The sequence below is a fragment of the Rhinoraja longicauda genome, chromosome 3 (assembly GCF_053455715.1).
Source record: "Rhinoraja longicauda isolate Sanriku21f chromosome 3, sRhiLon1.1, whole genome shotgun sequence".
In the NCBI taxonomy this organism is placed as follows: Eukaryota; Metazoa; Chordata; class Chondrichthyes; order Rajiformes; family Arhynchobatidae; genus Rhinoraja; species Rhinoraja longicauda.
The window spans coordinates 95,987,290-95,999,853 of NC_135955.1; the positions used below are offsets into that span (position 1 = coordinate 95,987,290).

At 46.3% G+C, this 12,564-nt stretch overlaps 1 protein-coding gene across 2 annotated transcripts in view; it reads right to left on the reverse strand.

Moving 5' to 3' along the window:
• Positions 1-12,564, reverse strand: part of lrp2bp (LRP2 binding protein) — a 59,427-nt gene that overhangs the window by 8,415 nt on the left and 38,448 nt on the right. For both annotated transcript variants that reach the window (XM_078396689.1, XM_078396690.1), the window contains exons 7-9: positions 12,286-12,391; positions 6,235-6,458; positions 1,556-1,721 (exon numbers count right to left, since the gene is read on the reverse strand). In XM_078396689.1, the coding sequence (XP_078252815.1) occupies positions 1,556-1,721; positions 6,235-6,458; positions 12,286-12,391 (496 nt within the window). The remainder of the gene's footprint in view (positions 1-1,555; positions 1,722-6,234; positions 6,459-12,285; positions 12,392-12,564) is intronic.

Genomic DNA, 12,564 nt, shown 5'->3' on the forward strand with positions numbered 1-12,564 from the left:
GCCATGGACACAACTAATACAATGGCTCCTCTGCTGCCCGATGTGAATCAAAGATACTAGAGGAGCTCTGTCGAAATCGCCTATACTGAAGTGTAATATGCAAAGGAGCGTAACGTCCGCCATTTTAGTAAGCAAAACCCGCCGTTGGCTCTGCCTCTCGCAGTGTAATCAGTGTTTTGGGGGAACAGTATGTGTGATGATACCATTAAAATGCAGAATATATCTCATCTATCAATTCACAGATTGTTGTTATTTTTCTTTTTAAATGTTTCTGCAAGTTTCTGCCTATAATGGCACCATGACTTACTACAGTTTTTTTTATAGTTGAGTGGTCTATCTTGCTCCTCTAGTATCTTTGATGTGAATCTCATGGACTGGATGACTTCCTCCAACATTATGGCAGAATCCTTTATCTGGTGTCAGTACACTGTGGACGGCTTGATTGTAATCATGAATAGTGTTTTCTTTGACTGAATAGCATGCAATTACCTTGTACCTTCACGGTTCCTCGGTACACGTGACAATAGTAATAAACTAAACTAATGATAAGATCATTTAAGGAACAAAAACATATCTAGCTCGGAACACTCTTACGTTTTCTCAAGGCGTGAGGTTCTGTGGATAGGCACAAAGTGCTGGAGTAACTCAGCAGGTCAGGCAGCATCCCTGGAGAAAATGCTGCCTGACCTGCTCAGTGACTGCAGTACTCTGTGTCCTTTAGTTTCATTTAGACAATAGACAAAAGGTGCAGGAGGAGGCCATTCGGCCCTTCGAGCCAGCACCGCCATTCAATGTGATCATGGCTGATCATTCTCAATCAGGACCCCGTTCCTGCCTTCTCCCCATACCCCCTGACTCCGCTATCCTTAAGAGCTCTATCTAGCTCTCTCTTGAATGCATTCAGAGAATTGGCCTCCACTGCCTTCTGAGGCAGAGAATTCCACAGATTCACAACTCTCTGACTGAAAAAGTTTTTCCTCATCTCAGTTCTAAATGGCCTACCCCTTATTCTTAAACTGTGGCTCCTTGTTCTGGACTCCCCCAACATTGGGAACATGTTTCCTGCCTCTAACGTGTCCAACCCCTTAATAATCATACGTTTCGATAAGATCTCCTCTCATCCTTCTAAATTCCAGTGTATACAAGCCTAGTCGCTCCAGTCATTCAACATATGATAGTCCCGCCATTCCGGGAATTAACCTAGTAAACCTACGCTGCAGTTTAGAGATACAGGCCCTTTTGGTCCTGCAGGTCCGTGCCGACCAGCGATCCCCGCATATTAACACCACCCACTAGGGACAGTTTTTCCACTTACCAAGCCAATTAACCTACAAACCTGCACGTCTTTGCAGTGTGGGAGGAAACCGGAGATCTTGGGGAAAGCCCACGCAGGTCACGGGGAGAAGGTACAAACTCCGTACAGAGTCAGGATGGAACCCGTGTCTCTGGCGCTGCATTCGCTGTGAGGCAGCAACTCTGCCGCCGCGCCACCGTGCCGCACGAATTGTGCAGTGTTAGCACCCCGTTGATTTATTGCAACATTTTTATAACCTACCTTGCAGAAGTATTTCCTGGCTTCTATTTGATTGGGTTTTGTTCCCACGCCCAGCTGCAGGCATCGCCCGTAGTAGAACGCACCCATGGCAATACCCTTTGCTATGTAAGATGGCAGACAATCAGTGTCCTTCGCTATGAACGGGATATTGTCATACTGGGCAACCCTGGTGAAAGATTAAGACAAATTATGTTTCAAGAAAATATTATACAACATACAACAAACGATGCGCCAGCTGTCTTAACAATAGCATACCACTGGATGAGTAGAAGCTCACCAAACGTAGACTGGGCGATCGCTTCGCTGAACACCTTCACTCAGCCCGCCTGAACCTACCTGATCTCCCGGTAGCTAAACACATCAAAGATGGTAGTCCACATCAAAGAGGATCTGACATGGGAAACGCACATTGCCGCACTGGTGGGTAAGGCAAAGCAGCGCCTTTACCACCTCAGACAGCTGAGGAAATTCAGAATGTCTCTGAGGATCCTTCAGTGCTTCTACTCTGGGGCTGTAGAGAGCATCCTGTCCGGCAACATTACAGTCTGGTTTGGGAACAGCTCTGCCCAGGACAAGATGGCCCTGCAGAGAGTAGTGCGTTCGGCAGAATGCACCATGGGAACTACACTCGCCCCCCTGCAGGACCTATACATCAGGAGGTGCAGATCCAGAGCAAGCAAGATTATGGGGGACCCCTACCACCCCAGTAACGGACTGTTCCAGCTGCTACGGTCAGGCAAACGCCTCCACTGTCACGCTGTGAAAACGGAGAGGATGAGACGGAGTTTCTTCCCACAGGCCATCAGGACTGTTAACTTTTATAACTCCAGGGACTAAATGTTGTCTTCTCTGTATTAACTTTAATTTATATGCTGTAACTGTAATTCTTTTTTTTGCACAATCCGCAGGCATTGCCACTTTCATTTCACTGCACATCGTGTATGTGTACGTAACAAATAAACTTGACTTGACACTGCAATTCTCCTTCCCATTCCCACATTGTCCTTTCTGTCTCCTCCATTGTCAGAGTGAGGCTAAACGCAAATTGGAGGAACAGCATCTCATATTTCGTTTGGGCAGTTTACAGCCCAGCGGTCTGAATATTGATTTTGCTAACTTCAAGCAACCCCCACATTCCCTCTCTCTCCATCCCTCCCCCAACCAAGCCGCACCAGCTTCTCGTTTTCATCCAACAGCTAACAATGACCTGTTTCCTTTATCATTGTTACTTTTTTGCATATCTTTCATTCATTGTCCTTTATCTCTCCACATCACCGTCTGTATCTCTCGTTTCCCTTTCCCGTAACTTTCAGTCTGAAGAAGGGTCTCGACCCACTCTTTCTCTCCAGAGATGCCGCCTGTCCCGCTGAGTTACTCCAGCTTTTTGTGTCAATCTTGGAGTAGGAGTTTAGTTACGTTTAGAGTCAAAAGAGGCCCTTCAGCCCACTGAGTCCTTGCTGACCAGCAATCCCAGCACACTAAAACTATCCTGCACACACTAGGGACAATTTACATTCGTAACAAGCCAATTAGCCTACAAACCTGTACGTCTTCGGGCTGTGGGATGAAAGCGGAGATCCCGGAGAAAACCCACGCAGGTCACATGGAGAACGTACAAACTCCGTACAGTTTCTTTGAAGTGACGGGAGGATGAACATACAGGAAAAGGCAGCACAAGGTGGTGCAGCTGGTAGATTTGCTGCCTCACAGCTCCAGTGGCCCGGGTTCAATCCTGACATCGAGTGCCGTCACTGCAGAGTTTGTATATGCACACGGGTTTCCTCCCAGTGTTCCGGTTTCCTCCCACATCCCAAAGTGAGCGTAGGTTTACTAGGTTAATTCCCGGAATGGCGGGACTGTCATATGTTGAAAGACTGGAGCGGCTGGGCTTGTATACACTGGAATTTAGAAGGATAAGTGGAGATCTTATCGAAACGTATAAGATTATTAAGGGGTTGGACACGTTAGAGGCAGGAAACATGTTCCCAATGTTGGGGGAGTCCAGAACAAGGGGCCACAGTTTAAGAATAAGGGGTAGGCCATTTAGAACGGCAATGAGGAAACACTTTTTCAGTCAGAGAGTTGTGAATCTGTGGAATTCTCTGCCTCAGAAGGCAGTGGAGGCCAATTCTCTGAATGCATTCAAGAGAGAGCTAGATAGAGCTCTTAAGGATAGCGGAGTCAGGGGGTATGGGGAGAAGGCAGGAACGGGGTACTGATTGAGAATGATCAGCCATGATCACATTGAATGGCGGTGCTGGCTCGAAGGGCCGAATGGCCTCCTCCTGCACCTATTGTCTATTATCTATTGTCTATTGTCAAAGACGTTTGGGTTTATACCTTAATTGGCCTCTGCGAATTGCTCCTAGTACGCAGGGAGTGGATGAGAAAGAACTAATGTCTGACACGTGATCAATGGTCAGTGTGGATTTGGTGGGCCAGAGAGGCTGTTTCCATGCTGGTAGACAAAATGCTGGAGTAACTCAGCGGGTCAGGCAGCATCTCAGGAGAGAAGTCTCTCCCGAGATGCTGCCCGACCCACTGAGTTACTCCAGCATTTTGGGTCTACCTTCGATTTTAACCAGCATCGGCAGTTTTTTTCCCACACTGTTTACATGCTGTATCTTTAAACTAAATGAAGCACAGGAATGAGCTCTTCACCTACAATGCCCTAATGCCCATGCCCATACATGATGCCAAGTTTAACTAATCTCCGCTTCCTTCAACTAACCCATATCCCTGGATATCCATGTGCCCATCAAAAGGTCTCGTAAACGCTGCTATAGTACTTGCCTCCACCACCACACCTGTCAGTGTGTTCCAAGCACCCACTGCCCTCAGCGGAAAATATTTGCCCTTTAAATCTTGCCCCCTCACCATCACGCTGTGCCCTTTAGTATTTGAGATTTCCATCCTGGGGAAAAGGCTTTGACCGTCTGCTGGAAAACACAGAAAATAGGTGCAGGAGGAGGCCATTCGGCCCTTTGAGCCAGCACCGCCATTCATTGTGATCATGGCTGATCATCCACAATCAGTAACCCATTCCTGCCTTCTCCCCATTACCCCCTGACCCCGCTATCCTTAAGAGCTCTATCTAACTCTCTTTTAAATTCATCCAGTGAATTGGCCTCCGCTGCCTTCTGCGGCAGAGAATTCCACAAATTCACAACTATCTGGGTGAAAAAGTTTCTTCTCACCTCAGTTTTAAGTGGCTTCCCCTTTATTCTTAGACTGTGCCCCCTGGTTCTGGACTCCCCCAACATTGGGAACATTTTTCCTGCATCTAGCTTGTCCAGTAGTCCTTTTATAATTTTATACGATCAAATCCCTCTGGTGTGGAATGAGTACATTTTTTTCGGTAGACACAAAATGCTGGAGTAACTCAGCGGGTCAGGCAGCATCTCTGGAGAGAAGGAATGGGTGACGTCTCGGGTCGAGACCCTTCTTCAGACCCGAAACGTCACCCATTCCTTCTCTCCAGAGATGCTGCCTGACCCGCTGAGTTACTCCAGCATTTTGTGTCTACCTTCGATTTAAACCAGCATCTGCAGGTTTTCCTTCCTACATAACTTTTTTTAGTTCAGTTTAGTTTATTGTCACGTGTACCGAGGTACAGCGAAAAGCTTTTGCTGCGTGTTAACCAGTCAGTTGAAAGACAGTACACGATTACAATCGAGCCATTCACAGTGTACAGATACATGATAAAGGGAATAACGTTTAGCGCAAGATAAAGTCCAGTAAAGTCTGATTAAAGATAGTCTGAAGGTCTCCAGTGAGGTAGACAGTCGTTCAGGACCGCTCTCTAGTTCTCAATGGAATGATTCAGTTGCCTGATAACAGCTGGGAAGAAACTGTCCCTGAATCTGGAGGTGTGCATTTTCACACTTCTACACCTTTTGCCTGATGGGAGTGGGGGAGAACAGGGTCAAGTGAAGTCAAGTCAATTTTAGTTGTACAGCACATTTAAAAACAACCCACGTTGACCAAAGTGCTGTACATCAGTACTAAGAACGAACATACAATGGCACACAAACATAACAGCACATACATAATCAGTTCACAGCGCCCCCTCAGAGGGCCTCAAGCGTTCGGGAGTAGAAATAGGTTTTGAGCCTGGACTTAAAGGAGTCGATGGAGGGGGCAGTTCTGATGGGGAGAGGGATGCTGTTCCACAGTCTAGGAGCTGCAACCGCAAAAGCGCGGTCACCCCTGAGCTTAAGCTTAGACCGCGGGATAGTCAGTAGCCCCAAGTCGGCCGACCTGAGGGACCTGGAGATAGAGTGGTGGGTTAGAAGATTTTTGATATGGGGGGGAGGGCAAGCCCGTTTACGGCTTTGTATGTGAATAGGAGGAGCTTGAAGTTGATTCTGTACCGTACTGGGAGCCAGTGGAGAGAGGCCAGAATCGGGGTGATGTGGATCTTGATCTCTTGTCCATTTTATGAACAATGTGGAGAAGGTAATAACAATAAAAATAATAATAATGAGTACGGTATACAAAGGAAATGTGATTTATACAAATCAATAATCTGAATTGCTTCCATCTATACAGTTGCTTCCAGCTTATATTAAATCAAATGGCATTAAATTCATTCTGATGGACAATGCAGCCCGACCCAGGCTCAATTACATTTTTGTAGGATTGTGTTGATAAAACTTGAGTTGACTATTCCTCATTACCTGTATGCAAGTTCGGCAGCACTGTTGTACAGTTTTCGACTGTACAGATAAGCAGTTAAGTGACCCTGAGCATAAACATTGCCTCTGCTCGACGCTCCCTTCAGGCATTCACAAGCTGACTGTATGTCCTTGCGGATGCCCTGCCCATTCAGGTACAGTAAACCCAACGCCCCCTGAGACTCCAGGCTTCCATTGCCACACGCTTCAGAATGCCAAAAAAATGCCTAGGGAAAGGAAGCAGGTTAGAATTACACGTTTGACAGTCTTCCAGAAAAAAGAGCAATAAACTCCACAAGTCCGAAGAAGGGTTCCGAACTGAATTGTCAGCTAATCCTGCTCTCCAGAGATTATTCACAAAATTCTGAAGAAGGGTCTCGACCCGAAACGTCACCCATTCCTTCTCTCCTGAGATGCTGCCTGACCTGCCGAGTTACTCCAGCATTTTGTGAATAAATACCTTCGATTTGTACCAGCATCTGCAGTTATTTTCATACACTGCTCTCCAGAGATGTTGCCTGACCCGCCGAGTTACTCCAGCTTTTTGTGCCTATCTTCAATCTGAACTGGCGTCCGCAGTTACTTGGAGGAACAGCACCTCATATTTCGCTTGGGCAGTTTGCACCCCAGCGGTATGAACATTGACTTCTCTAACTTCAGATAGACAATAGACAATAGACAATAGGTGCAGGAGTAGGCCATTCGGCCCTTCGAGCCAGCACCGCCATTCAATGTGATCATGGCTGATCATTCTCAATCAGTACCCTGTTCCTGCCCTCATATACAATTATGAGTGGACAGTTAGAATCTTTTTCCAAGGATGGAAAAATCAAATATTAGAGAAAGTCGCGGCGCAGTGGTAGAGTTGCTGCCTTACAGCGAATGCAGCGCCGGAGACTCGGGTTCGATCCTGACTACGGGCGCCGTCTGTACGGAGTTTGTACGTTCTCCCAGTGACCTGCGTGGGTTTTCTCCGAGATCTTCGGTTTCCTCTCACACTTCAAAGACGTGCAGGTATGTAGGTTAATTGACTGGGTAAATGTAAAAATTGTCCCTAGTGTGTGTAGGATAGTGTTAATGTGCGGGGATCGCTGGGCGGCGCGGACTCGGTGGGCCGAAGGGCCTGATTCCGCGCTGTATCTCTAAATCTAAATCCAAAAGTTGAGAGAAGCAAAGTTTCAAGATGTGCCGAGCGAGTTTTTGTTTTACACAGAGGACGGCGAGTTTCTGAAATGCACTGTTGTGGAAGATACGATATCGGCATTTAAGAGACTTCTGGATAGGCATCTGGTTATGCGGGGAACGGAGGGATATGGATTAGGTGCTCGTATATAAGAGGTGGTCCTGGCATCACATTCGGCACGGACATTGTGGGCTGAGAAGGGCCTGTTCTTGCGCTATTCTGTTCCATGTCCTTACCTGCATTCAGGAGACCCTCAGCTGTGAATGGTGGAGCAGACACATATAAGACTACAAGCCATTCGAGTTTATACACTGCTAACAAATTCATGTAAATCAGAAACAGCCACATTATTCTGTTCCCAAATTCTCTTTTAAATTGTGCCATTTATTTTATATTGCTTCTTATCGGGTTAAATACAAAAATGAATCACTTTGCATTTTTCTGCAGTAAATTTAATCCGCTGTATACCTACTATCTCACCAAGCTGTCATCAAGCTCATTACTGGAATCGAAATAACCATGTAAATATTAATAGGCCTGTCAAAATCCATTTATAGATATTAAATAGAGAAATAATTAGCATAAGGATGCGCTCTCAGTCCCCATACATTATCATATCATCATATCATATATATACAGCCGGAAACAGGCCTTTTCGGCCCACCAAGTCCGTGCCGCCCAGCGATCCCCGCACATTAACACTATCCTACACCCACTAGGGACAATTTTTACATTTACCCAGCCAATTAACCTACATTAACGACTGTACCACCAAATTGTGTGCCAACTCCATTTGCAAGTATGCAGATGACACCTGGATTAAGGTTTATTAGTTACAGAGATAGAGACAGGCAGACACAAAATGCTGGAGTAACTCAGCGGGTCAGGCAGCATCTCTGGAGAGAAGGAATGGGTGACGTTTTGGGTCGAGACCCTTCTTCAGGGTTGGACAACCTTGGATAGTTTTATTAGGAATGCATGAGGTTGTGGGGAAACTTGACAGAAACATATAGAATTATGAGTGGACAGTTAGAATCTTTTTCCCAGGATGGAAAAATCAAATATTAGAGAACGTCATTTTAAGTTGAGAGAGGCAAAGTTTCAAGATATGTAGTGGGTGGGAACTGGAACAATGACAAGGATCTTGTTGTCGACGTTGGGAATCGAGGTGGTATACACACCCCAGTCAGCATCAATGGTGTCGAAGTGGAGATGGTCAAGAGCTTCAAGTTCCCAGACGTAAATAGTCATAGAGTCATACAGTGTGGAAACAGGCCCTTTGGCCCAACTTGCCCACACCAACCATCATGTCTCATCTACACTAGTCCCACCTGCCTGTGTTTGGCCCAGATCCCTCTGAACCTGTCCTATCCATGTACCTGTCTCACCGCTTCTTAAACATTGGGATAGTCCCAGCCTCAACTACCTCTTCCGGCAGCTCATTCCATACACCCACCACACTTTGTGTGAAAAAGCTACGCCTCAGATTCCTATTAAATCTTTCCCCCTTCACCTTAAACCTATGCCCTCTGGTTCTCGATTCCCCTACTCTGGAAAGGGACACTGTGCGTCTACCCGATCTATTCTTCTCATGATTTTGTACACCTCTGTATGATCAGTCCTCATCCTTCTGCGCTCCAAGGAATAGGGTCCTAGCCTGCTCAACCTCTCCCTGTAGCTCAGGCCCTCGATTCCTGGTAACATCCTTGTAAATCTTCTCTGCACCGTTTCCAGCTTGACAACATCTTTCCTATCTCATGGTGCACAGAACTCAACACAATAATTTTTTTCACACAGAGAGTGGTGAATCTGTGGAATTCTCTGCCACAGAAGGTAGTTGAGGCCAGTTCATTGGCTATATTTAAGAGGGAGTTAGATGTGGCCCTTGTGGCTAAAGGGATCAGGGGGTATGGAGAGAAGGCAGGTACAGGATACTGAGTTGGATGATCAGCCATGACCATATTGAATGGCGGTGCAGGCTCGAAGGGCCGAATGGGCTACTCCTGCACCTATTTTCTATGTTTCTATGTTTCTAAATACGGTCTCACCACCATCTTATATAACTGCAACATGACCTCCCAACTAGTATGCTCAATATTCTTGAGTATTAAATATCAATACCAACTACAATTTGTCCTGGACCAAGTACATTGAAGCTACAGCCAAGAAAGCACACCATTGCATCCACTTCTGCAGAGACCAAGGACGTTCGACAAGCCTCCAACGACCCTTATCAACTTCTCCCAGATGCACTTTAGAAAACATCCTATTGGGATGCATCACAACTTAGCTCTGCTCAAGACCACCGGAAATCACAGAGAGTTGTGGATGTATCTCAGTCCATCACACAGACTACCCTTCCCACCTCCCCACCCCTCGACTCCATAAATATGTCCTGATGCCTCGGGAAAGCAGCCAACATAATCAAAGACCATTTATAACCAGGTCATTCCTTCTTCTCCCCTCTACCTTAGGGCAGAACATACAAAAGCTTTAAAGAGCGTACCACCAGTTTCCAGAACTGGTTCTTCCCAGTTGTTATCAAACTGCTGAACAGCTCTCCCATAAGCGAAGGGTGTAGCCCTGATCTCCCATCCTATTTCATTGTAGCTCTGGGCAAGAAGGTAAGACACAGAGTGCTGCAGTAACTCAGCGGGTCAGGCAGCATCTCTGGTGAACATGGATAGGTGACGTTTCACAGAGTGCTGGAGTAACTCAGCGGGTCAGGCAGCATCTCTGGAGAACATGGATAGGTGACGTTTCACAGAGTGCTGGAGTAACTCAGTGGGTCAGTCAGCATCTCTGGAGAACATGGATAGGTGACGTTTCACAGAGTGCTGGAGTAACTCAACGGGTCAGGCAGCATCTCTGGAGAACATGGATAGGTGACGCTTCGGGTCAAGACCCTTCTTCAGTCTGGAGATACATGCTATGAAAAATTGCAATATCAAGAATGCAACCCATCATAACGTGGGAAATCATATCTGTTGGAATCTTAAAGACGTGCGGTTTTGTGGGGTAATTGGCCACTGTAATCTGTACCTAGTGGCATGTGAGTGGATGTAAAAGTGGGACAACATAGAACTAGTGTAAACAGGTGAATGATGGTCGATGTGGTGGGCCGAAGGGCCTGTTTCCATGCTGTATCTCCAAAACTAAATCATCAACAGCTAATTGACCAAAGTGATGCAGTTGCAATAAAAACAAGATTTCCCATGTAGCATAAATTCTCCATCTGGGCATCATAAACCCCTGAAGGAAGACAATCCAATACTTTATGTCAATGGTAACCACAAGGCCTGGATAGAGTGGATGTGGAGAAGATGTTTCCACAAGTGGGAGAGCAGAGGACATAGCCTCAGAATTAAAGGACATTCCTTTGGGAAGGAGATGAGGAAGAATTTCTTTAGCAAGAGGGTGGTGAATCTGTGGAATTCATTGCCACAGAAGACGATGGATGCCAAGCCAATGGATATTTTTAAGGCAGAGGTAGATTCTTGATTAGTACGGGTGTCAGAGTTTATGGGGAGAAGGCAGGAGAATGGGGTTAAGAAGGGAAGATAGATGAGCCATGATTGAGTCGTGGAGTGGACTTGAAGGGCTGAATGACCCAATTCTGCACGTATATTCTATGAGCTTATGAACATTTAAGTCTATATTGTAGCTGTTTGTCAGCAGAAAGTTAGTTGTTAGTTGTTCAAGGTTCAAGGTTCCTCATGGTAGGCTGCTCTGGAAGGTTAGATCGCATAGGATCCAAGGAGAGATAGCTGAATGAATAGCAAATTGGCTCCATGGAAGGAAGCAGAGGGTGATGGCGGAAGGGTTAGGTGCTGGGCCCGTTACTGTCTGTCATCTACATCAATGATTTGTCTGAGAACATACAGGGCAAGATTAGCAAATTTGCTGATGATACAAAAGTGGGTGGTTTTGCAGATAGTGAAGATGGTTGTGAAAGATTGCAACAGGATCTGGATCGATTGACCAAGTGGACTGAGGAATGGCTGACGGAATTTAATACAGTGAAGTGTGAGGTGTTGCATTTTGGGACGTCGAACAAGGGCAGGACCTACACAGTAGGCCTCTGGGGAGTGTTGTAGAGCAGAGGGATCTAGGAGTGCAGGTGCATGGTTCCTTGAAGGTCGAGCCACAGGTAGATAAGGTTGTCAAAATGGCTTTTGGCACATTGGATTTCATCAGTCAGAGTATAGAAGTTGGGAGTTCATGTTGCAGTTGTATAAGACGTTGGTGAGACCGCATTTAGAATATTGTGTTCAGTTCTGGGCACCATGTTGTAGGAAAGATATTGTCAAGCTTGAAAGGGTTCAGAGAAAATTTATGAGGATCTTGCCAGGACTAGAGGGTGTGAGCTATCGGGAGAGGTTGAATAGGCTGGATCTCTATTCCTTGCAGCACAGGAGGATGAGGGGTGATCTTATAGAGGTGTACAAAATCATGAGAGGAATAGATCAGGTAGATGCACAGAGTCTCTTGCCCCAGAGTAGGGGAATCGAGGGCCAGAGGACATAGGTTCAAGGTGAAGGGGAAAAGATTTAATAGGAATCCACACAGAGGGTGGTGCATGTGTGGAACAAGCTGCCAGATGAGGTAGTTGAGGCTGGGACTATCCCAATGTTTAAGAAACAGTTAGACATGTACATGGCAAGCGCAGGCAGACGGGACACTAGTGTAGCTGGGACATGTTGGCCAGTGTGAGCAAGTTGGGCTGAAGGGCCTCGTTTACACACTGTATCACTCTATGACTCTGAATGTGCAAACATCCTTTCAAGCATCTTTAAAGGTACTGTGCAATTGTTAATACAAGATACAGTGCATATTTGACGCAGGGATTGCAGCACCTTCTTTTTTTTTACCTGTTGCAGGTTTTTTGTCTCTGCCCTGCTGTAGAACATGCCCAGAGTAGTTTGGGCTTTCACGCTGGCTTCAGGGTTCCCATCATCTGCAGCAAGGATCCACAATCTGCACAAAGCAAAACAAAGTTAACAGGCGCATCGTAGCGGGCTGAATGCACCAGTAGTTACAAAAGCAGCACCATGTGGTCTGAAGAAAGGGTATCGACCCGAAACGTCGCCCGTTCCCTCTCTCCAGAGATGCTGCCTGTCCTACTTCCTGTGTCTACCCTCGGTTTAAAG